This window comes from Sus scrofa, chromosome 5 (assembly GCF_054392235.1).
Source record: "Sus scrofa isolate SSC_HxYL_T2T_F1_AM1 chromosome 5, Sscrofa_HxYL_maternal_Yorkshire_Landrace_v2.0, whole genome shotgun sequence".
NCBI classification, from domain to species: domain Eukaryota; kingdom Metazoa; phylum Chordata; class Mammalia; order Artiodactyla; family Suidae; genus Sus; species Sus scrofa.
In genome coordinates this window covers 95,564,569-95,591,020 of record NC_139387.1, presented here as the reverse complement: position 1 = coordinate 95,591,020, position 26,452 = coordinate 95,564,569, and the positions used below count along the sequence as shown (strand labels likewise).

The 26,452-nt window shown below is 42.7% G+C and overlaps 1 protein-coding gene across 2 annotated transcripts; it reads right to left on the bottom strand.

Moving 5' to 3' along the window:
* Positions 1–291: 291 nt before the first annotated feature.
* NDUFA12 (NADH:ubiquinone oxidoreductase subunit A12) lies at positions 292–24,566 on the bottom strand. 2 transcript variants are annotated; one of them, XM_084957598.1, is made up of 5 exons: positions 24,465–24,566; positions 23,493–23,575; positions 19,884–19,971; positions 1,383–1,480; positions 292–574 (listed from the first exon to the last, which is right to left on the bottom strand). In XM_084957598.1, the coding sequence occupies exons 1-4, from the start codon at positions 24,548–24,550 to the stop codon at positions 1,393–1,395; spliced, it is 345 nt and encodes a 114-aa protein (XP_084813724.1). In that variant the 5' UTR covers positions 24,551–24,566; the 3' UTR covers positions 292–574; positions 1,383–1,392. The 2 variants fall into 2 exon arrangements, with proteins under 2 accessions (XP_084813724.1, XP_003126763.1); XM_003126715.5 differs by lacking the exon at positions 1,383–1,480.
* Positions 24,567–26,452: the final 1,886 nt, after the last annotated feature.

Genomic DNA, 26,452 nt, shown 5'->3' with positions numbered 1-26,452 from the left:
ATCCCTCCAGCTCTGATGTCTCTCAGCCGCTCTGCCTCTCCACTGATGTTTCAAATCCCGGCAGGAAAATCTGTTGGGCTCAGCTCAGCGCTAGGTCTTCCCCTATCTGTTAGCGAGGGCAGAGAGGCAGGGTCACGCGGCGCAGAGCGCAGACACAAACATGCAGGCAGGAAGGAGCTGGAAACCGAGCAGCTACCCCAACGGAAGTCTACTTCGGTCACCCATGTCTGTAAGCATCTATTTTTGCAGTTGATAAATAACAAAGTCAAGGGCAAAAAGGCACAAAAGACATTGCTTAATCAAATAATTTTAATCAAGGTAACAGTAAGTAATGAAGGCGCAATTATAGGAAAAGCCTCTTATTTTACATCTTTAAATTGTTTTTCGTTCTCTTTACTTGTAAGGTGTTGAAGGTGGGACCCACTCCTGAATCTTCTTTCTAGTGGTGGAATAGGGTACGTACTGCTGTGGAGTGCCACTCACGTTGAATTTATGGTTTGTCCAAATGTATTTACGAGCAGTAGGTGGTTTTGTTGTTGGAGGATCATCAGTCATACAATGAAGCCAACGATGCCTGAAAGAGGGGAAAAAAACGCAGACAGTTACGAAGAGGCAGCATAGTGTGCTGGAAGGAGGGTTAGGAGGGTTAAGTGATGGAGCTACTGTGTTGCTTGAGCTCAAATCTTAGCTCCTTCACTAACTAGCTGAACTTTTCTATGCCTTGGTTTTTTCATCTGAACGTTCTTTTTTTCTCTTTTTGGTTGCATCTGCAGTATGCTTAAGTACCTGGGATCAAACTCACGCCACAGCCACAGCAGTGACAATGCTGGATCCTTAATCCACCAGAGAACTCCCATCTGAACATTCTTAAAGGATAGTATGAGGAGTAAATGAGTTAATACACATAAAGGTCCTAGAAACAGTCCTTATGCACAGGAGGTACTCAACGAATGTTAGCTATTGCTGTTGTGATTACTGTGGTTCATCAAATCTGACATCGTCAATTCTAAGAAAGGCCATTATTTAATACATCTTTAAGAAAGAATAAATGCTAATTAAATTGAGACACTGTTGATTATATATCATGTATTCTGGAGTTCCTGTTGTGGCTCAGCGGGTTAAGAACCTGACAGGGGTCTATGAGGATTAGGGTTTGACCCCAGGCTTCGCTCAGTGGGTTAAGGATCCCGTGCTGCTATGAGCTGTGGTGTAGGTTGCAGATCACCAGCTGCAGCTCCGATTCAACCCCTAGACTGGGAACTTTCATATGCCACAGGTACAGCCCTAAAAAGCAAAAAACAAACAAACAAAAAAACCCTTTACCCAAAAAACATGCATCCTAATTTTAGATGAAAAAATCTATTTTAGAACTGATAACATACAGTATTACTGTTAGATGCTAGAGGCTGATGCGGGAGTTTCAGTTTGCTCAGGTTGCTCTGGCTCATGAAGCTCTAGTTTGAAATCCATGAGGCTCCTGCTGAAGAAGAGGGTCTCTGTGTGCATCTTAAACTCAAGCTTAAGTCTGAACACTGCGGGACACACAGCTTGTCATAATAAAATGATTAAATCACAGCCTAAAGTTCACAAGTGTTTCAGCTTCAAGGGTTTAACAATTTAATGTCAAAAGGTATTTGCTGCAAGTTCCAGAGACCTGACCTAGAGAAGGAAGCTGGGCATTTCCTTGTAGTACAGAGAAGTATCACTCTATCAACAAAGAAGAATGAAAGCCCAAAGGACAAAGAGTGGAACTGAGCAGAAAGCCATGTTGAATTTACACGGGAAAGGAAGGGGAGCGAGAATTCACAGCAAGGCTCAGCGCTCACAAGACAAAGATGACTCTACAGGAAAAGCAATGAAGTGATAGGCACTGAACTGCAGCTCTAAGGAACAAAATGAGGCGGGGGTGTCGGGGGAGTTAGAGGAAGAGAATAGCCCAGCTACACAAGAGAGGGCAAGCGGAGGAAGTTTTAGTAAAATAACTGAGACTAAAGCTAATGAGAAAATTTTATGATGTAAGTTTAAAAATATTTGCTAACAGGAATTGATAGACATATCTAGGTAACTGGCGAAAACCAGTAAAAACAGAGATAAAATACTATTACTGTTGCTTTATTTGTGTCTAAAGGTAATTATACCATGATCAGCTAACACAATGAAGAACGAAGTCTGCACATACTGGGTTGGTTTCCTCCTCACATCCTCCAAAGCAAACTGGGCAGTAGGGAAAGGAACCTGAACCAGTAAACCACGCCCACTAACAGGCGCTCTGAACTGTGGTGAGACAGGCTGCACCAGCCGCTCAAACCCAAGGCTGCTACTCATCAAGGGGCTTGATGTAAACTAAGGCACCGCAGAAATATTTAACTTTTACCTTTTGAGGCAGCTTAAGTGACGAAAGAAAATTTTTATTCACATAATTGCTGTGAAGACTCCTGAAAGTTAAAATGGTATTTAAGGAATCATGGTCCAAAGCTTTTATATGCCTATTCAGTTACTTAACTGAGGAACTGAAGAGCTCAGAGAGAAAGAGAAAATACTCAAGAAAACTACAAGATATCTTTTATAACGCATGAGATCTGAAAATGTTCATCCAGGAAGCTGTGAACTGGCATTTGGCACCTGCCATCAGCCTCTACGTGGATTAAATCAGAAGCCATGGCAGCTGCCAGCCTGCAGTAGCCCCTGAGCAAAGCTCGCGAGGTCGGGTCGGGCGTGAGGCCCTCTGTGCTCTGGGAAAACTGGCAGAACCGGTCTTCAGATAGTTGATATTCTTAGATTTTATGAGCCAAATTCTTACATCTCCTTGTATCGAGAAAAACACTACACTTTCATGACGACTGATGTCGCGACTAGCAGCGACCTTCACGAGAGCAGCAGCAGACGCCTGCGAACTGCGAGCAGGGCTGCAGGAACCTCCCGTCCCTGTATCACCTGTACCCTGATACGCCCCCTTTCCTCTCGGGGTATCTCAGAGCGGTGGTGAATGCTGCCGCAGGCTGTTCTTCCAAAAGAAAGACAAAACAAAAAAGAGGTCAGTCATCTCTGAGTGCAGCCCCTCCCAAGGCGAGCTGCTGAGCCCTGATGGAACTTGAGAAAGAAACAAAAAACACTGGCCCGTTCGGCTGAGGTGTACATTAAAGGAGTGATTCCAGTAAGCCCAGACCTTTACATCTCCCCACAGAAACTCTAAAATCCTTGAGACATCTGGGCGTTCCCATGTGGCTTAATGGTAACGAATCCAACTACCATGAGGATGCAGGTTCGATCCCTGGCCCCCCTCAGTGGGTTAAGGATCCAGTATTGCAGTGAACTGTGGTGTAGGTCACAGACGCGGTTCAGATCCTGCGTTGCTGTGGCTGTAGCACAGGCTGGCAGCTGCAGCTCTGATTTGACCCTTAGCCTGGGAACTTCCATGTGGCATGCATGGGTACAGCCTAAAAAGAAAAGACAAAAAAAAAAAAAAAGACACCCAGTTTTCTGTAAATTTTTTGTTCTTACTACCTTCCCTTTGTTACCAAAACTCATAACTCCTAGCTCACCCCTCACCCCCTCGGATGGGTTTTCTCAAGGCTACCCGAGATGCTATCTCCTGGGCTCAGGTCCTCATTTCACCCAAATAAAACTTAACTCTCAGCTTTCAGGTTGTGCATTTCTTTTTAAGTCGATAAAGGCTACTGGCTAGTCAGGGAATGAGTAAATGATAATTTATTCTCATTATGGTAGAATAAGAAACTATAACAAGTAAGAAAATGTTTATAGTCTGCTAGGCTAATACAACCCTTCTGTCATATTATTAAATGAAGGCTAAAAAAATAATACCTTTTAGATTTCCACACCAAAGGGTTTTTGCAAAACAGGTTTTCCGCTGTGTCATTTTTATTACAATTAATTAAAGACACTAATGCACTAACAGTGTTATTATCTAGAAAACTGTTGAGCTGGCACTACACCCACTGCAATTTTTAAATCACTGTTATCTTACAGGACAAAATATAAAGTTACTTAAACTTGATGATAATGTCAGTGAGACTACAAATAACAAGAAAGGCAAAAAGTTACAACTACAAAAGATATAAACATTTATAATAAAAACATATTACACTTTGGGAAAGACTCAGTACTCAAATATATTCGAGTGTGTCAAAATAACTGAAAACAAAGATATTAAATCACAATTACCACACAACTCAAACGGCAACTGAGTTTAAGTGGACGATGGAATTTTCAGCTGTATATGAGGAAAAAGCATACAAAGGAAAAGGGGAAGAACACTCTCCCTCCTCCGGCAATATACTACTTCGCTTAAATTAGAGGCGGTCAGCCATTACAAGCACTAAATGGAGAAATCGATTTGTGAAGAATGAAACAGCCTAGCAGGAAATTTAAGAAATAAAATGTAGGAGTTCCCATCGTGGCGCAGCAGAAATGAATATGACTAGGAACCATGAGGCTGCAGGTTCGATCCCTGGCCTTGCTCAGTGGGTTAGGGATCTGGTGTTGCCGTGAGCTGTGGTGTGGGTCGCAGACACTGCTTGGGTCTGATGTTGCTGTGGCTGTGGTGTAGGCCGGCAGCTGTAGCTCTGATTCAACCCCTAGCCTGGGAACATCCATATGCCATGCGTGCGGCCCTAAAAAGCATGTGCGCGCAAGAGAGAGAGAGAGAAAGAAAAGAAAGAAAAGGTATACTATATAAAATAGGTATACTATATAAAATAGATTTTTTAAAAAAATCACTGCAAATAGAAATTCCCATCTGTGGCTCAGTGGTTAACAAATCCGACTAGGAACCATGAGGTTGCAGGTTCGATCTCTGCCCTTGCTCAGTGGGTTAAGGATCCGGTGTTGCCGTGAGCTGTGGTGTAGGTTGCAGACGCGGCTCGGATCTCGTGTTGCTGTGGCTCTGGCGTAGGCCGGTGGCTACAGCTACAATTCGACCTCTAGCCTGGGACCTCCATATGTCGCGGGAGTGGCCCTGGAAAAGGCAAAAAGACCAAAAAAAAAAAAAAAAAAAAATCACTGCAAATAAAAAGTCTCTAAGATGGATTTTAATAAAGATAAAAAGTTAAATTTTCCCTTTCAGAAAATTCCCAGAAATAAAACATTAACAAATAACAGCCAACAATGACAAAAATATAAGCAGTTTTGAATCTTTTCCTTGGATAATATACATAATTAATTTGGGGACTCAAGACAGAACGTTCATATTTCAAGTGTTTTCACTTAACCTCACTGAGCCCAGAAAGACTTTTCCATTTTTCTTTCTTTTTTTTCCCCTTTTTATAGCCACACCTGCACCATATGGAAGTTCCCAGGCTAAGGGGCTGAATCAGAGCTGCAGATGAGGCCTATGTCACAACCATGGTAACACCAGACCCTTAACCCACTCAGGGAGGCCACGGATTGAAAAACTTGCATCCTCCAAGACACGATGTTGGGTCCTTAACCCACAGAGCCACAATGGGAACTCCAGATTTTTCAATTTTTCAAAAAATAAATATAATAGACTAAAAAAACCCCTCCAGATTGATTTTTGGGGTAAAAATATTCATTATACTAAAACAATTATTACTCTATCCCACTTTAGTTTATGAAACACTCTCATGCTTTTCGGCCATGCCCGTGGCATGTGGAAGTTCCCAGACCAGGGATCAAACCCATACCACAGCAGCAACCCAGACCACTGGGGTGACAAGGCCAGATCCTTAACCCACTGTGGCACAAGGGAGCTCCACTCAGTCATTTATTTAACACTAACCTAATATTTCACACTTTAAATTTGAGGAAACAGAATTGAAATGATTTTCTCAAGGTCCCACAGTGTACGTGTTACAGAGCTGAGGCTTTAGCATAGTTTCCCAATGGCTGAAGAGAACGCTCTGATCAGGAACTTAAATAGAATTAATAGATGGAAACTTGTTGGAATTATGATAGCATCTAAGTATCTGTCAAAATCCTGAGAGCATTTTAATCCCAGGATTGTGCTCAGTTACAAATGCATGAATATTTATATTCATAAGCCATATTAGTATTTATAGAATATGAAGGACCATTTCTAAGCTTAATATCAAAGGCAAAAAGCCATAAAGAAAAAAATGGTATGCAAACTATTGCGTTTGGAGTGGTTAAGCAATGAGATCCTGCTGTATAGCACAGGGAACTATACCAGTTACTTAAGATGGAACATTATGGAGGATAAGGTGAGAAAAAGAATGTATACATATGTGTGACTGGGTCACTTTGCTGTACAGTAGAAACTGGCAGAACACTGTAAACCAACTATAACAGAAAAATAAAAATCATTAAAAGCAAAAAGAGGAGTTCCCGTCATGGCTCAGTGGTTAACGAATCTGACTAGGAACCACGAGGTTGTGGGTTCGATCCCTGGCCTCGCTCAGTGGGTTAAGGATCTGGCATTGCCATGGGCTGTGGTGTAGTTCGAAGATGCAGCTCAGATCCTGCGTTGCTGTGGCTGTGGCGTAGGCCAGTGGCTACAGCTCCGATTCAACCCCTAGCCTGGGAACCTCCATATGTCGCAGGTGCAGCCCTAAAAAAGAACAAAAATAAATCAACAAAGAAAAAAATGGTAAATTCACCACATAAAAATTGAAATGTTTATATCCTAAAACCTAGAAAATAAGATTAAAAAATAATCAGGGAAAAATATTTGTAATATACAGAAAGTAGTTCATCTATCACGACAAATCACAAAGAAAAAGTCTAACATCCAAGAGAAAAATGGATAATAGCTGTTAAAAGTCATAAAAAGAAAAATGACAAACAACCAAAAAAGTTTAATAAAGGAAACGAAAATTAAAACAAGACATAACTTTGGACTTGCTAAACCGGCAAAGATTTATGAAAATAATAACAATATCCAGTATTGGTGAGGTTATAGAGAAATCAACACTCATACAGCTGAATGTATCTACCGTGAGAGTGTACAGTGAGGGTGTTTTGGCAGTCAGCACCAAACACTTATACACGTCTGGATGCAGCAATTTTACTTGTAGGATTGCTGGAGAGGGTGTGGAGAAAAGGGAACCCTCTTACACTGTTGGTGGGAATATAAATTGGTACAACCTCTATGGAAAACAATATGGAAGTACCTCAGAAAACTATATATAGAACCACCATACGACCTAAAAATCCCACTCTTGGACAAAACTTTCCTTGAAAAAGACACATGCACCCACATGTTCACTGCAGCACTATTCACAACAGCCAAGACATGGAAACAACCTAAATGTACATTGACAAATGACTGGATTAAGAAGATGTGGTATATATACACAATAGAATACTACTCAGCCATAAAAAAGAACAAAATAATGCCATTTGCAGCAACATGGATGGAACTAGAGACTCTCATACTCAGTGAGGTAATGTTATCACTTATATCTGTAATCTAATATATGGCACAAATGAACCTTTCCACAGAAAAGAAAATCATGGACATGGAGAACAGACTTGTGGTTTCCGAGGGGAAGGAGTGGGATGGATTGGGAATTCAGGGTTCATAGATGCAAACTATTGCCTTTAGAATGGATAAGCAAAGAGATCCTGCTGTGTAGCACTGGGAAATATATCTAGTCACTTATGAAGGAGCATGATAATGTGAGAAAAAAGAAAGAATACACAGACGGGTAACTGGGTCACCTTGCTGTACAGCAGAAAATTGACAGAACACAGCAAACCAGCTATAACGGAAAAAAAAATATTATAAAAAAACTTAAAAAAATAATTAAAAAAATAAAAATTTGTATTTGTAAAGAAAAAAAAAAAACAAAACACAAAAACAAAAAAAAAACTTACTTGTAGGAACTAGCCATAAGGAAATAAGGATGTGTGGGTAAATGCTTATATACAAGGCTATTAACCTAAGGTTTATTTATAATAGTGAAAACACGAAAAGAACAAAACCAAGAATAATTTAGGAAATACAGCAGAAACTGGCACAACACTGTAAATCAACTTTAATTTAAAAAATAATGGTACAGAGAGTATTTCATGACTTGAGAAAATATTCACTATACGTTAATAAGTTGGAAAAGCAAGTTATTTACCTTAATGATACTAGGTAGTATTTATAAGTCATCGGTATTGTACTAAACATTTTATAAACATGAACTCATTTAATCCTTAAAACAACTCTATGAGGCAGACATTATTATCCCAATTTAATAAGTGAGGAAACTAGAGCACCAAGAATCTAAATAACTTGCCCAGGATAGTGAAGATAGGATTCAAACCCTGACTACCTCTTTTAAAAACCAAAACAAAGGATACATATGCTTAGGAAAAGAGGGATGTGGTTTCATCTCTGTGGGGTAGGATCATAGGCTACTTTTATTTTGTTATTTTCTGAAAAACTTTTGTAATAAAACATGTACTACTTTACAATATGAAAGAAAACTATTAAAAGGAAAAATCCTAATTCAAAACAGCTAGAGATGGTTTTTAAATCCTGTCCAAGTGTTGAGACTATAAGTAGGTTCTACCTACTTCTAACCTCATCTCATCCCACTTTAAGCCATCACTAACAAAACAAAACACACAACAAAAAACCCCACTCTCTTTGAAGTACTAAGTACTTCAGTGGCAGAGAGACTGTTTCTCTCCGTTTAACTTAATGGAAATTTTTTTCTACATCAATTCCACGGTACAATGTCATTCACTACAGTTACATAGAAAAGGTTCAAACTGTTCTTTTAATCTAGAAACCTCTAAACTTTCTACATACAACTATCTCTAGCATATACTATACACTAATAACCTGTGAACACAACAAAGATTTAGTCTGGAAATTGGAATCAAGAGTAGTTCCTTGTTTACCAAGAGTAACACAGTTTATTTCCCTACCTCACGTATGAAATTTTTCAACAATTCATCTTTGTGAAATGTTAGAATCAGAAGCACTGAATAGTAAATGAAATGTGTTAAACAAAAGCTGAATTAAAAAAACCAAATTATGTCTTCTGCTTATGATTTATACATTTTAACTAAGAAAGGTTATAAAGTAACATTCTGTAACACAGCAATATCTACTTAAACATGCAGTTTATAGTTTCTTAGAATGCAATGTCTTAAAATTCTGATTTTCTGGAGCAGAAAATAAAGTAAAACATGAGGAAGGATCTATTTTGAAAAGAAACTTGCAACCCATTGTACTGAGTAACACTCATTCCAATTCAGTTCAAAGAGTATTTTACACAACCCCTACTAATCTGACAAAGGATAGATTAAACAGATACATTGAGAGGAAGAAGACAATATTCTTTGGCATTGAGAGGTGGCGATTTATTTAGGAAAATAATATTTTAAAAGACTGTAACATATAATTCAGGGGACAAGGTGGTAAAAAGGACCGGCTGAAGTTAGAATGGAATCCCAGGTACATCTATCGAATTCATACAAAAGCTATTAAGAGCTAGAAGAAGCAAAGAAAATCACTGTATCCAAAAAGCCTGTATGTTTAAATATATTTGCATTCATTCAACAAATATTTATGGAACAACTACTATGTGCTAGAAATTGTTTTAGGCATGAGCCACCCAACAGTGAACAAAGTGCTTTTCAAAAAGCATGGGAGTTAGAGAAACAATCAATTGAATAACATGTAGTAAAATGCCAGGGAGAGATAAGCAATACCAAGGAAAAAACGAGAGCAGGGAGGGGGACACGGTGCCAGAGAAGAACAGGGCTCTTCAGCGAGGGCAGTCTGAGGAACCGCTGCAACAGCCACTTGAATAAAGTGAACGCAAAGCGACTGAGGTGGGAGTGTGCTCCCTGCTCAAGGAAAATCCAGAAGGCCAGGGCAGCGCTACCTCAGGAGTCCGCAGGGCAATGAAGAGGGCAGTGTACACAGACCTGGCAGGGCCAGGATCCCGTAAGGCCTCACAGACCATGTAAGGATCTGGGATTTTAATTCTTACCCTGGCAGGAAGCCAACAGAGTTCTGAGCAGAGGTGTGAGGTGATCTGAGTTACATTTTAAAATAACCACTCTTATTACTTAGTGCACTGGGAACACTAGTGTATGGTAAGAATGCAAGCCAAGCAGTTGGGCGGCTGTGGTTGAAGGCCAGGTAAGAGATGACTGTGGTTTGGAGCTCCCGGCATGGCGCAGCGGAAACGAGTTGCGGGTTCCATCCCTGGCCTCGCTCAGCGGGTTAAGGATCCAGCGTTGCTGTGAGCTGTGGTGTGGGTCGCAGATGCGGCTCGATCTGGCGTGGATGCGGCTCTGGCATAAGCCGGCAGCAACAGCTCTGATTTGACCCCTAGCCTCAGAACCTCCATCTGCCGCGGGTGCGGCCCTAAAAGGACAAAAGACAAAAAACAAAAAACAAAAAAAAAAAAAAACAACAAAAGAGATTACTGTGGTCTGGACTATCACAGAGGTAGTGATCAGATGTAGGATATATTCAGAAAGTAAAGCTGAAAGAACCTGCTGATAGACTGGTTATTACAGAAAGCAGCTGGGGAGGACCCTTAAATTTTTGGCTTGAGCAAACAAGAGTCATTGAAGTGTGTAGGAACATTTTTCTTGATAGGTTCGTGAATCTACCTACATTGGATATTTGAAGGTATTTTAAAAAATCAAATATACTGCATTTATAAATGTGCCCTAAGATGCTTAAGGGGATCTAATTAACTAAATTTGCAACTGGAGATAACTGCTTAGGAAAATTTAATCCTTTCCATTAGAGTTTATCAAACATTCATCAAAGAATAAGAGAATATAATGGTTCTTTATTTTTATGCAAAAATATTCAATGTACTAATCTTGTTACCTATTTATAAATAGAACCTCAAAGATTAAGAACAACTATGTTTTAAAATTTGTAGCTGTAATAAATAGAACATTAATTTTAAACCCAAACTGCCATTAACCCTGTTTATATACAAAGCTCCTCAGACACTGAAACACCCAAACTGAAAAACAGAATATTAAGTGAAATGGGGAAAACATCCATGATACATTAAGTGAGAGCAGGGGGAAGAGAAACAAAATATTGCATACAATAAACAAACACATACATATTCACAGACGTATCTATATAAAGCAGCTGTGACCAATAACTCAACCTGTTCTTTACACTGTGATCCTTTAAAAACATTCCTGTTCTACTCAAAAGCAGACACTCAGGTATTTGTTGAATGAGTGAACAAAATGTTAAGTGCTTATTTCTGGGCCAAGGAATTAGAGTATACCTTGTTTGTACCTTGTATTTCTCTGGATTTTCTAAGTTTTCCACAACAATTTGCACATTTTTATAATTAGAAGGAAATATTTTAATGATGATTATAAAGATGGTTTTAATAAACATAAAACTGCTTATATTACTGAGAGAAAACAAAACTGAATATAATTATGAACTACAGAAGAAATTTATTTCCAAGGACTACAGGAAATATGCCAGATGTTGACAGTGGTTGCCTCTCAGGGGTGTATGTGGATTATTCCTGCCCCTGGACAGGTTCTTATAAATTTTTCTGATCTCTCCACATTTTTCTCAAGAACAGATTCCATTTAGATTCCATGAAGTTCATACTGCTAAATCAATCCTGTCCTTATCTTAGGTAACCTCTCAGCAAAAGTCAATACCACGAGATTTCCCACGTTTGTTGAAATGCTCATCTCTCTTGCCTTTCCTCTTATTTTGCTAGCTACTTTTTATTCTTCTTCGCTGGCTTGACCTGTCCTGTTCCAGATTCATATATCTTGCTGTTTACTCGACATTCTGTTCACTTGGATTTCTGAACATACAGGATCTCAAACTTAACACACCCAGAAAAGAGGCTTCTGATTCCTGCCCTCCACCCTCACAACTCAGCCTTCTCCCGGTCTTCCCAAGGGAACCAACAGCACCATCCTCTACCCACCTCCCCAGCCCCAAACCTAAGAATCGGCCTTGATGCCTCTCTGTCGCCTCCAAGTAATCCCCCTAACCTGCCACCTTACTTCCTGACAAAAGCTTCTAGAACATCTTTTGCCAAGTGAAAAAAGCTGATACCACGATGTTAGGTACCCTAAATAAATCAACCTTACAGGAGAAAACCGTCTATTCATGTCATGGCACTGGAAAAACCTTCAAGGACAAAATTATTTTGTTTTTAAAAAAAGAAACCTCTTGAACATGTGCTATATTTTTAAAAAAGTACTTATGCATTACTTGAGTAATTTAACCATTAATTTTAATAAGGAAAAATCAAATACATAAGGAGCAGAAATAGTGCACTGCACAGAGGAAGAAAAGACATGTTACTTAAAATGAACAAAAGGTGCCACCATGTGGGGAAAAAAGTATACATACAGTAAAGAAAAATCTAGGCAAGCCATCCATGGTTTTCTCCTTTTTTAAAACTTGGTTTAAAGGATTTCAGAGTTTCAATACTCCACAAAACAAAACAAAACAAACAAAAATACTTTGTTTTTCCTGATGTAAGTGAAAACAGTCATTTTATACGACTTCTCATAAAATAGTCCAGATTTTCTACCATTCTACTGGTACTCAACAACATTTTATCTTGTCAGATTTCATGTAGATACTGATTACTTACCTGGCTTACTAACATAAAAATGAAAATAAAGATGATTTCACATTGCTGTACAGATAATGGCAACGAGTCAACTTAAAATTTACGGCCATCAAAAGTGGTAACAAACAGGGCTTGTAATCTATTGAAATACTTTGAGGGTTCTACTCAGTCAAGTTAAAGAAGAAATTAATATCTCACCGCTGACCTCATAAAATAAAACGGATAAGAAAAGGAAGGTACTGTACCAAAGAAAAATAGCAGACACTAAGTACAGTAGTAGTCTACCAGCTAGTATTCATTAAGTGACTCTAATTATAAGAGAGAATTATATATTTTGTTTACCGATATGAATGTATAAACACACCAGGTGCCTGACACATACTGAGGTGTACAATAAATATTCATTTAATGGAACAAACTGTAAGCTGAGTGCTGCGTTAGGTTCTAGCCAAAAATTTTTTTTCTTTGGGTCTTTTTTTTTTTTTAAGGACCGCACCTTCAGCACATGGAAGTTCCCAGACTAGGGGTCGAATCAGAGCCGTAGCTGCCGGCCTACACCACAGCTCAGGGCAGCGCTGGATCCTTAACCTACTGAGAGAGGCTGGGATCAAACCTGTGTCCTCATGGATACTAGTTGGGTTCTTAACCCGATGAGCCACAGCAGGAACTCCTAGGCCACAGATTTTTTGATTTTCAAGGTGTGTGTAGCTCCACTGCTCATCCCAGAGGTATGTTCCACTGTGTGTTCCTTCTGTTTATCTACTGGGAGACCTAACAGCCTTACTGACCGCTGACAGATTCAAACAAAAAAGCCTTGAGACAAGACAGCCCAAATGAACTCACTTTCCCACAAAATTTCAAATGTTCCCACCTGATAGGGAGCAGTAAGTGAGCCACAGAAGTTCATTAAAGATATTCCTTGGCGTTCCCATCATGGCTCAGTGGTAATGAACCCAACTAGCATTGGATCCTGTGTTGCTGTGGCTGCGGTGTAGGCCGGCAGCTGTAGCTCCGATTCAGCCCCTAGCCTGGGAAGTTCTGAAAGGAAATCCTTCACCGGGTGAGACTATGCAGCCAGTCAACAGACCGTAAACCATCACAGGCCACACTGGGCACCAGACAACCCAGAAGGACAGAGGACAGGACCCACAGCTTGCCAGCCAGGCAGCATCGGGTGTTCCTCTCCCTGGGAGTCTTTGCAGTAGTTCACGCGGCCATCCAGGAGCTACTGCCTTTGACTCCCCAGCTGACATGGCCCAGGCTCAAGGGAGATGAGAGCCACAGCAGGGAGGCGCAGGAGCTAACCTGACTCAAAAGCTTCATGTCCACAAAAGCTAACATCTCCAATAACAACTGCACAGGCAGGGCTTCAGGATTTCCACTCCCCTACACCACAGCTCATGACGCCGCCAGATCCTTAACCCAGTGAGCGAGGCCAGGGATCAAACTTATGTCCTCATGGATGCTAGTCAGATTCGTTTCTACTGAGCCACAACGGGAACTCCCTGACTCATTTTTTTTTTTTTTTAAGTTTTATTTATTTTATTTTTTGCCATTTCTTGGGCCACTCCTGTGGCATATGGAGGTTCCCAGGCTAGGGGTCGAATCGGAGCTGTAGTTGCCAGCCAGAGCCACAGCAACACGGGATCCAAGCCGCGTCTGTGACCTACACCACAGCTCACGGCAATGCTGGATCGTTAACCCACTGAGCCAGACCAGGGATCGAACCCGCAACCTCATGGTTCCTAGTCGGATTCGTTAACCACTGCGCCACGATGGGAACTCCCTGACTCACTTCTAATAAGGAGAATACCGATGTGTGGGCTATAGCTCCGATTCGACCCCTAGCATGGGAATTTCCATATGCCACATGCACTGCTTCGAGCGCATTTCTAAAAAAGGTGGGGGGTGGGGGAGAGAAGGGAGTCCCGTGGTGGGAAAGCAGCAATGAGACCTGTTATATACAGTGGAATTCATCAAATAAATAACTATTTAAAAAAAAAAAAAGAAAAAGATGCAAGTACAGGAAGGGAAAAAAAATTAGAATGTAAATGTAATCTAATCTTTGGCGCTGAACTAATTCGGCACCATTGTTGTGGACTTACAGGTTTGAGTATATAGAGGAAAAAGAAAGAGATTTAGAAATAGGAATTTACACACACAGAGAGACACTTTTTAGAGGCATTCCTGAGCTTGTCCACTGAGAGGGCCTGGGAGCACTGAGGCCCCAACAGCGATAAGCATACCTTGCACGCAGAGTATTAGATCATAAATACTCTTCTCTCCTAAAAAAACAGCAGGCAAGAAAATAAACAGAAGGCTCTTCAGAGAAATGGCTGTTTCCATAGTGGGACAGGGAAAGTATAAGATGAACCTGGAACATCTTTTGTCAGAAAGAAAGAAAATGTTCTAAGAATGATGGAGACATTTCAAAGGGAACCAAAATGCAGACTGATGGGTGCCCACTGGCCAAAATGAGTTCAATCTGAGCAATAAAAGAACAAATTATAGGGAGTTCCCTGGAGGCTCAGTGGGTTAAGGATCTTGTGTTGTTACTACTGTGGCTTGTGTTGCTGCTGTGGTGCAGGTTCAGTCCCTGGGCCAGGAACTTCTACATGCCTAGGGCATGGCAACCAAAAAAAAGAAGAACAAATTAGAGTAATGGATTATACCCATCGATTAAAACAACAGTTCACACATACATACATATAAATTAAAATTGGAAGAGGAACTGGACAGTTAGATGACCTCAGTGTCTCCTCACAAAATACTAATTAAGAGCAAAGGGAACATGAGTAACTGCAGAATGGAAAACCCTGGCAGACACACCCCAATCAAGGGGCAAGTTTTCAGTCATGAGACAAGTCAGAATCAGATGCCGTTCGATAGAATGCAACGTGAAGGTTATGGCAGTGCTTCTGTGACATTACTGCCAAGGATGCAGAGCCTGCATCTCGTCATGAGCAAACAGTGGGCAAACCCACACAGAGGGACATTCTACAACATAACTGGCCTGTAATTTTCCAGTGCTAAGATCCTAAAAACCAAGGAAAAGCTGAGGAACCAATCCAGGGTGAAAGAGATGAGGGAGAGAGAGGTGAGATCCACATGGAACGCGTCACTAGACCCCTCTTGCTATGAAGGACATTACTGGGACACAACAGGGTCTGAAGACTGATTAGAGAGCAGTGGTGTATCACTGTTAACCTCCTAACTCTGAGGGTTATAAGGCGGTTCATCAAGAGAATGTCCTTGTTCGTAGGAATTACACACTAGTGCATTCAGCTGTGATAGGACATCGTTTTGGCAGCTTTAAAATGATTCAAATACTTGTAACTTTTCAAACAGTTTAGGATTTGTTCTCAAAATTAAAAAAAAAAAAAAAAAAAAAAAACCAACCTGTAAAATAGATCGCATCCTACCGTACCTTCCAGGGACGTACAAGGAACTTCAGAAAAAGAGCCAAAGGATTTACCCACGGTCGACAAGACCTACATGCTCAGGGCCCGAGCTATTTCTCCCACCTCATCTCCTAATACCTTCCCCTCACTTATTCCATCCCTGCCAAACTGGCCACACTGCTGCTCTCTGAATGCAAATGACACATCTCGAACACACGGTGCATCTGCGCCCCTAGTTCCTACTGCCTGGAGCTACTCACCCCCCCACACAGCCCCCCTTCAAATGTCACTTCCTCAAAAAAGCCTTCCCTGACCCCTGTGTATATATATACATAAAACAGCTACCTCCTCCACAAAGGAAGGGGTTGCTCTTTACCCCTTTATGAATGCCAGCTTCCTCGCATTTACTGTTGCCTAATATATATATTTTCTGCTTCCCCTCATGAGAGCAAGGACTCCGCTTCATTCACTGTGGTATCCCTAGTGCCCACGATAGTTCTTGGCACCTGGTAGGTACGAAATAGTTATCTGAATGAGTAAAACCTGCCAACCTCTTCCTTTAACAGGCGTTAAAATAAATCTTTAAGTTAAAGGGTCCAGAGAAAAGAAAGGAAGCCACAAACAGAAAATCCAGCTGGAATACCTGGCTCTCTAATAAAAGATTAATCAACCCAACTTCAAATTTATTCATGGATCAAATCAAAGCTAAGAGTATAATTCTACAATGTATCGCACTCAGCAAAGGGGGCTTCTGAGAAACAAACAGCTGAGCTCACCCAAACCACTTCTCCCTACAAAGACCATCGCAGGCCTTTCCAGCTCCCCTTACAAACAAGGGTCATCAAAAGGACTCGGACCTTAGGAGGCTCCACACGACAAAGAAACTCAGCTTTGTGTTCTCAACTGCCCTCAGGCACCTGCTAGGGTGATGTTCTCGTCTATAGCTTTTAGCTTCTTTTTCATCTCCCATCTTATATATGAAGGGATTTGCTTAGCTGAATAGTACTTTTATCATTTCAGATTTTTACCTATTTAATAGTTTTAAATGTGTTTCATCCCACGTAAATGAGTCCCCTTCCCCAACCCCCCACACCCCCCCAAAACAGAGACCCTGACACTGTGTTAGATGGCGGCTTTGAAGAAGATGGCCACCAATCTGAGGAAGACAGCCCACAGGGCTCCCACAGACTCTCAGGACCAGCCCCACCCCAAAAATAATCAACCAAACAATGAAAACTGGGAGGACACCTTGCCTCCGAAAGCCAACGTTCCACTTTGAGATCTTGGTCTCAAATAGTGCCCCTGGCATATACGAAGTCCCTCGGGAAAAGGCAGGCAGCTCCACACCTGAAACCACAGTTCCTCCGACTTTAACAGGCCGTACGTTATTATTTCCCACTCAAAAGAGCGTAAAAATCCAGCCTCAAATCAGTGTAAGGAAACAAGGGGTTTTACTAAAGACATAATCCAACACTGTGGTCTTCAAACGACGTCCCTGACATGAGTCAATGCTCCCAGTCAGTCCAAATAGTGGACGAGAGGTTGAAAAGTGGAGGCAGGTGAACTCTTACACATTTTGCTCAGCTCACCTTATATTTTTAAAAGCTATTCTATCCAATCTAGTAGCCTATTCAATTTAAGTCAAATAAATTCCCTTCCTCAGTTGCATTAGCCACAGTTCAAAGCGCTCTGGGCAGTAACAGTGGGAGACTTTAACACCCCACTTACAGCAATGGACAGATCATCCAGGCAGAAAATCAATCAGAAAACACAGGCCCTGAATGAAGCATTACACCAGATGGACTTAATAGATATTCATAGGACATTCCATCCAAAAGCAACAGAATACACATTCTTCTCAAGTGCACATGGAACATTCTCTAAGATTGATCCCATCCTGGGCCACAAATCCAACCTTGGTAACTTTAAGAAAATTGAAATCATATCCAGCATCTTTTCCGACCACAACGCTGCACGACTGGAAATCAACAACAACAGAGTGCTCTGGGCTGCACGTGGCTGGTGGCTTTCCTGCTGGACGCACAGACACACATTTCCATCATAGCAACGCCTACTGGACAGCGCTGTATTTAAATTGACAAATACCTTTAAAAATTAGCACTTCAAAAATACGAAATGTCACGAAGAGACACAAATGTCCACTTTCTCTTGAAAAATCATAGCTAGAACCACTTGGCTGACTTCTCGCCTGATGGAATTGGACAGCGTGACCAGGGCTGCTGCCCTCTGTGACGGAGTGTGTGCGTCTCAGTTCATCATCGTCCCCGATGCGCCCAACGGTCTCACATCTGCACTTCACCCACGCGCGACACAGGCCTGGATTTCTACGGAGTCTTTAGAAGGCAAGCGACTACTACCTCAGCTTCGACTCGACAGAGCCCCAAGCTGTTTCTGATGATCAAGATCAACTGAAAATGTCACAGCTAACCTGACAGTTTTAGTTTTTTGTGAAATGTCCTAAACCAACTAGAAAAGGTCTCTAGTTTAAATATGTATCAACCAGCAATCTATGAAACAGATATAAGGACTCGCTTTGAAATATCTGATGCAAAACTTGGTAATTCAAGTAAGAGCATTTAAAATTTCATTTCAAAATTGGCATGTGAAAAAAATCATAGGTTTGAGAGACTGGGACAGGGGCTCCCATGTTACAGAAGAGAAATCCAAACTCCAGAGAGGGTATCGCATGTGCTTTAAGTCCAACTGCCAAACAAGATCAGAGGCAGAGTTCTTTTAGCTTTTCTTTTCACTACAGCCAAGTGTCACTACAGCTACTGTTTTCTCCCAAAGTCAGCCACAGCGCCACACACCCCAGCATACGTCCCGACAGGCTGTTGACTCTCCTCCCTCAAGAGACAGACTCTGTCCTCTCTGCTGAACTCGGGCAGGTCTCTAACAGCCTAGACCCATATGGATGCCACACGGGATGACTTCCAAGACTTGCTCGCATAAGGCAACGTGGCTTCAGCCTGGCGCTCTCTCTCAGAGCATCTGCCTAAGGAGGCTCAGGCTCCCTGAGGGTATGGCAACCCCACATGCCAGCTATACCCTCAGCTAACAGCCAGCACTGAGGGAACACATCCTCCGATTGTTGCCAGAGCTGCTCCAGGTCGTGGCTCAGAGGGGCCAAGCCCCACCTTGAGCAGCAGTGTCCTTCTCAAAACCTGCCAGCGTCCCCCTTCTGCAGGAGTTAACAGGAATCTGTAAGGTCCCTTTGGGTCCAGACACAAACAGAAAACCCAGAGGGAACCGGGTGGGACCAACCAATGATCTGACCTACAACAGAACCTGAGTCTCATGAAACAAAGATTTTGACCACATCAGCATATTAAATGACAGACTTTCTGGCAGCCAGACATTAAAGACCAAAAAGAATAAAAAGGGAGAGGCAGCCCCTTGGGAAGGGAGGACCCACCCCTCCCCAGGTGACAAAGGCAGGAGCCTCCCCATTCCATTGTTAGCCTCACTCCTCCTTCGTTTTATTCCTTTGAAATTAAATCCCTCTTGCCACAGGGCAGCCGCGGGGTAGAAGAGGATCTGTGAACCAGTTTCCGCTCCTCTGTTCTTTGGCTACTGAATACAACTTGTGCATGGTCTACCTCAAGCAGGGTCCAACTCGATGATTCCAGCAGCCAGCCTTTGGCCTCCCACTAGAAGCCGCAGATACCCTGCAGCAGAGAGACGCTTTACCTGCTGTGTCTTGTATGACTTCCTGAACCACAAAAACTTGGAGATAAATCCTTATTGTTGTTTTACGCCACTAAGTTTTAGAGTAACTAGTCACACAGCCAGCATAACTGGGACAGATGCTTTCAGAACACCACTGACCACCGTGAAAATAAGCAGATATTCCACAACTACTAGTGTAATAAACTCCTTACTGCCGGGTCAAATAAAACAAAACGATGACTTAGCTTACCATTCCGGGGGCACCATGCTTCCATCTACATCCCAGAAGGTGTCTCTGCCATTCATCTCAGTAGTATATATAACCCACCGGTGACGGCCTAGATGCAAGATCATCATTTAGTTTCGAGAGAGGCGAGGAAATAAACACAACCTTATAAAAAAAGCGTAACTGCATCATATCAAAGACAACAATCTTTTTACTAAGAAAAACGATCCTGGAGTTCCCGTTGCGGCGCAGTGGTTAACGAATCCGACTAGGAACCATGAGGTTGCAGGTTCGGTCCCTGCCCTTGCTCAGTGGGTTAAGGATCCGGCGTTGCTGTGAGCTGTGGTGTAGGTTGCAGACGCGGCTCAGATCCCACGTTGCTGTGGCTCTGGTGTAGGCCAGTGGCTACAGCTCCGATTCGACCCCTAGCCTGGGAACCTCCATATGCTGCAGGAGTGGCCCAAAGAAATAGCAAAAAGACAAAAAAAAAAAAAAAAAAAAAAAAAAGAAAGAAAGAAAAACGATCCTTCATAAGAGAAATGTTAGAGAACTAGAGCCCTGGGTGTATGAGGGAAGGCGAACTCCTGGAAGCCTAAGGCCAGCTTTGGTCAGTGTCTGCCGCAGCCGAACCCGGGCAGGGGACTGGGATCCACTCTGGGGGCAGGGCTCAGGCCTTTCCCTTTGTGGAGAACGCGTGCTTCTTCCCAGCTTCCAGGCCAAGGCAGTGCTAGAGAGGGACCCTGTGCCCAGTCGTTTGGAGTATGCAGGAGAGTGCTCCTCCGGAGACTGGGGCAAGAGGTATGTATTCACGGCTATCATACCTGAATTATATGTTTCCATATAAATTATTTACAATAACCTCCAGAGACCCTTTTGGAAATTGGTGATTATTAGATAATAAGCAAACATTATATGTGATGGTTAGATAAGTAGAACAGTTCATGTCATCAAAACAGTATGACTGCATTCTTTTTTTTTTTTTTTTTTTTGGCCCCCCTACCACATATGGAGTTCCTTGGCCAAGACACAGTTGTGACCTATGCCGAGCTTACAGCAACAGCAGAGTCTTTAAACCACTGTGCCAGGCTGGGGATCAAACCTGCCTCCTGGGGCTGCAGAGATGCCACTCATCCCATTCTGCTGCACCACAGCAGGAACTCCTGACTGCCTTCTTTAACAAGTTTCTGTGGGAGTTCCCGCTGTGGTGCAGCGGAAATGAATCCAACTAGGAACCGTGAGGTTGTGGGTTTGATCCCTGGCCTCGCTCAGTGGGTTAAGGATTCGGTGTTGCCGTGAGCTGTGGTGTAGGTTGCAGATGTGGCTTGGATCCCGCATTGCTGTGGCTGTGGCGTAGCCTGGCAGCTGTAGCTTCAATTCAGCCCCTAGCCTAGGAACTTCCATATGCTGCAGGTGCAGCCCTAAAAAGCCAAAAAAAAAAAAAAGGAAAAGAAAAGAAAAAGAAAAACCACCAACAAGTTTCTGTGAAATACTTGAGAGCCTAACCACGATTTACAAAACTTTTTAAGTTAGGCAAAGACCTGAATTTTAATGAAGACTGTCACTTATTATCACTGGACATTAGGCAAGCTTTATGAAACTCAGTTTTTTTAATCTCTTAGAAAAGGATGATTATACCCACAACTTTAGGCTGCTATGAAAATTAAGTATCTCACACACAGACCTAGCTCAGTATGGGGCACCTAAGTGCCTAATACATAGTAATTGCTTCCATTTCTTCTCCACTGCCCTCATTTATCCTTATAGTGGATTTTAGGCCAATAGGCAATCAGTCATCTACATTTCAGTTTTCCTAGGTAAACATATAGTCAACAAATACTGACTAATGCTATTTAAACATGAACTTACCTATTAAAAGAAACATAGATTTGAATGAGGCTTTGTTTCTTTTATGAGAGAAATCAGCCCTGAGAATAATTAACTAAAAGTAAACTATAATCCTAAGAGTTTACAGCGGGACATGAAGGCAGATGGAGGAAACCGTAAGAAAGGTTTCATGAGGACAGGCCATAACGATAGAGCTGAGCTTTAATAATCTCATTTTATATATATAAAAACTTTATTTTATTTTTCTGTTTATGGCCGCACCTGGAGCATATGGAAGTGCTTAGGCTAGGGGCTGAACTGGAGCTGCAGCCGCAGGCCTATGCTACAGCCACCGCAACAGCAGACCTGAGCCACATCTACAACCTAAGCTGTAGCTTGCAGCAAGGCCAGATCCTTAACCCACTGAGTGAGGCCAGGGATCAAACCTGCATCCTCAGGGGCACTATGTCAGGTTCTTAACCTGCTGGGCCACAATGGGAACTCCTATACATAAATTTGAAATGTGCATACGCAGACTCCAAAATTCCACCTTTTTTTTTGGTCTTTTTGTTGTTGTTGTTGTCTTTTTAGGGCTGTACCCTTGGCATGTAGAAGTTCCCAGGCCAGGGGTCGAATGCAAGGTATAGCTACTGGCCTACACCACAGCCACAGCGACTCGGGATTGTAGCCACATCTGTGACCCACACCACAGTTCATGCTGGGGGAAAAAAAAAAAGAAAGAAAGAAAAAGGAAAACCACCAAGTCTGTGAAATGAAAGAGCAACACGGGATCCTTAAGCCATTGAGCAAGGCCAGGGATCAAACCTGCAGCCTCATGGATACTAGTTGGATTCGTCTCTGCTGCGCCACAATGGGAACTCCCAGGTTTATATCACTCTTAATACCAAAGTACTCTAAAAAATCTGTAATTCACAAGTATCCAACTGATGATGACGAACACGAATGCTGCTTTTAGAATTTACTACTAAAACAATGCTACAAAGGTTGTCTTTGTTTTGCAAGAATATCTGAGGTGAATTCTTAGAAGTGGAAGTGCTGGATAAAAGATATGTGCAATGGGGAGTTCCCCTGTGGTTTAGCAGGTTAAGGACCCATGGTGCAGGTTTGAATCCTGGCCCAGGAGCTTCCACATGGTGAGGACAAGGCCCAAAAAAACCACAGTGTAGGAGTTCCCGTCGTAGCACAGTGGAAACGAATATGATTAGGAACCACGAGGTTTCGAGTTCGATCCCTGGCCTTGCTCAGTGGGTTAAGGATCCGGCATTGCCATGAGCTGTGGTGTAGGTCACAGATGTGGCTCGGATCCTGCGTTGCTGTGGCTCTGGTGTAGGTTGGCAGCTACAGCTGCGATCAGACCCCTAGCCTGGAACCTCCATATGCCTCAGATGCAGCCCTAAGAAGACAAAAGAGCAAAAAAAAAAAAAAAAAAAAAAAAAAAAGCGCAACGTAAATTGTGACAAAATTTACCAACTGTCCCGCACTAACCTATACACTTTTATGGCATTTCCCCACATCGAGATCTATCAGAGTGGCAAGTACTTCAAAATTTGATATGTGAAAAAAGATAACGCTGCTTTTCTGTAACTGCAAGTGAGGATAAACATCTTTTTATGTCTTTGTTGGTCATTTAGTTTTCTTTTCCTGTGAATTATCTTTTTCCTTTTTCTATTGAGTTTGTCATCCCTTTACAAGTACTTTGTAAAAGTTCCCTGTACATTACAGAAAATAAAGTCAAACCAAATTCCAATCTTACTTCCATAGTCATACCAAAAAAACTATTATACTCACCAAAAAACTGCTTGTTGTCTTCATAGTATTTGTTTCCGTATTTGTCCTCCCCTACTAAGGTTCCAACTCTCACATCGTTTGCCCTGGGAATGTCCAAAAGACAACAAATGATTTCTTTTGTTCACAACACAAATGTACAGAGAGAGTACCAACTTTCACAAACACAGGCAGCTGCACCAACTAGAAAACCGAAGAGCTGCTGGGTATGGTCACTGGTTGTCTACATCTCGCCTTCAGCCTCAGGCTCACCGCCACCCACTGTGGAAGAATCAGCTTTCTGGTAAGAGCTCTAGAATCCCTGCTGGTGTGATCCCAGGATCGTGACTGCACGAGAAAAGAGAAACTGACCCAACGTCTGCGCCTGGGTACACTAAAACCTATGAATGCAATATCGTCAAATGACAAGTCTACTTTTATCTCCTATCCCTTGGCCATGAAACACTGGAATTAGCAAACACCTTCAGGAAATCTGGAAGCTAAAATAGCTCATCTTCTTAAAATGATACGAATATATCCTGGCTCTTTCATTCGGCTCTGAGTCCCCAAGTCGGTTTCGGTGGACGATGCTGCTCGGCCGAGTCAGGTATACAGGACGAGTCAGGGACCATTGGGATCACCGGGTTCAAGGCTATACTATACAGGGGAGGAAAACGAAGGCCAGTGAAGGGGTTTAAAAAAACAAAAAACCCCAAAACTTTCCCAAGGTCACACAGCGAGTGTTTGGCAATGCTCGGTACGCTCCAGGAAGCTGGGCAGCGGTGCAGTGCATGTGTCCCCGTCTGCATGTCACAGCTCTGTCTGGCCTCTCTCCGGGAGACCCCTGGACAGAGGGACGCCAGGCAGAGGCTGGGCCGGTTGTCCTTGACAAGAGTTGCGGATCCTCCAAGGTGACCCAAGCCCAGGCCCCTTTGCAAGAAACCGGCCAATCCAAGTCCAACCCCGGACGCTAAGAGCAGGGCTCTGGCCGCCTACCTGAAGAGAACCCGTAGGTAGCCGCGGAGGCCGCCGTGGCCGCTGACCTGCTGCAGCCCGCGCCTCAGGACCTGCACCAACTCCATCTTGGCCCCCGGGCCCAGCCTCCCCGGCGCCCCGCGGAAAACCCACCGGAGGGAAGCGGCCACTCAGCGGCAGGGAGCGACGCAGAAGGTCCCCACGCATGCGCAGCTTGCTGAGGTGGTTTTGCGCGTGCGCAGGTGTGGCGCGCCCCCTGGCGGCCACCTGCCAGAAAAGGTGCAGTTGGTTTCTCTCCGAAACTGAGTTTGAGGTTGTATGTTTGGAAGGCAGGGCGTGTAGTGGAAAATTCACCTGAACTGGGCTTTCCCAGGTGAAGGTTCCTCCTTTGGGGACCTCAGCTTCCTCATCTAAAATGATTGCCTTTTAATACTCCAAAAATCCTTTCAAGAGCCAAGATTCTTTAGAAACAAGATACCTTAAGTACGAAAGGATTTTGCACATTTAAGAGTACATTCCTACTGGAGTTCCCGTTGTGGCTCCGCAGTTTACTAAGACTAGTAGCCACGAGGATGCAGGTTCCATCCCTGGCCTCGCTCAGTGCGTTGTGGTGAACCGTGGTGTAGGTCGCAATCGCAGCTTGGATCCCCGCTGCTGTGGCTGTGACATAGGCCTGCAGCTACACCTCCCATTAGCCGGGGGAACTTGCCTATGCAGCAGGTGCGGCCCTAAAAAGAGGAAAAAAAGAAAAAGTACATTCAGATGCTAGCGTTATATAGGTAGGCGATTGAGAAGAAGCAACAGAAAAGTATAAGATTAAGTATCTGCTCTCAAGAATTTAGTGATTTAGTTGCAAGTTTAAAATTAAAAATTGAAGTATTTGGAATGTATTAGAAAATTCATGCATGATACTTAAATATTTTAAATAATAAAGGATATTAAATAAACATTTTTTTTTTTTTTTGTCTTTTTGCTATTTCTTTGGGCCACTCCCGCGGCATATGGAGGTTCCCAGGCTAGGGGTCGAATCGGAGCTGTAGCCACTGGCCTACGCCAGAGCCACAGCAACGCAGGATCTGAGCCGCGTCTGCAACCTACACCACAGCTCACGGCAACGCTGGATCCTTAACCCACTGAGCAAGGGCAGGGACCGAACCCGCAACCTCATGGTTCCTAGTCGGATTCGTTAACCACTGCGCCATGACGGGAACTCCATAAACATTATTTTTAATTTTCTAGCAGCTATCTTTCTGACTTTATATATGCTTTAAAATCTATATTCCTTGGCGTTCCCTTATGGCTTATTGGGTTAAGGATCTGGCCTTGTCACTGCTGTGGCTCTGGTTACAGCTGTGGTGGCAGCTTGATCCCTGGCCCGGGAACTCATCCTCTGCTCTTCCAGGCTCTGGTCTACCATATCATTTCTTTAAAAAGGTCAACGTTTATAAGATATAGTTTCTAATCTGTAACTGCAAGTGTCCATAATTGTCTAAATAGTTTAAAGAAGTGAAACACAGTATTTCTTGGAAGGACCAAGTAATAAGATTGGACCCAGAGAAGAGATGTCATTTTATGATACTAAATCTTCAACCCCCAAGAAGAAAGGTCCAACTATTAGAAACAAAGTTTCTTGTTTTTAGACCCTATCAATTACTCAAAATTATGTCATATTGGAATTCCTTTTATGTTGAATTGTGACTTTCATGGGCTTTTTTTTTGTTTCTCTATTTAACAAAAAATTCCAGGGAGTTTCCGTCGTGGCTCAGTGGTTAGCAAATCCAACTAGGAACCATGAGGTTGTGGGTTTGATCCCTGGCCTTGCTCAGTGGGCTAAGGATCCGGCGTCGCCATGAGCTGTGGTGTAGGTTGCAGATGGGGCTCGGATCCCGCGTTGCCGTGGCTGTGGTATAGGCCGGTGGCACAGCTCTGAATCGACCCCTAGCCTGGGAACCTCCATATGCCGAAGGAGCAGCCCAAGAAATGGCAAAAAGACAAAAAAAAAAAAAAAA

What these genes read in the sequence shown, in the direction of transcription:
- NDUFA12 (XM_003126715.5), bottom strand. Translation starts at nt 24,550, where the DNA reads ATGGAGTTGGTGCAGGTCCTGAGGCGCGGGCTGCAGCAGGTCAGCGGC. An exon ending in AGACAACAAGCAGTTTTTTG is followed by an intron (nt 19,972 to 23,492) that starts GTGAGTATAATA and finishes TCTTGCATCTAG; the next exon opens with GCCGTCACCGGTGGGTTATA. An exon ending in AGCATGGTGCCCCCGGAATG is followed by an intron (nt 575 to 19,883) that starts GTAAGCTAAGTC and finishes CCCCTCTTTCAG; the next exon opens with GCATCGTTGGCTTCATTGTA.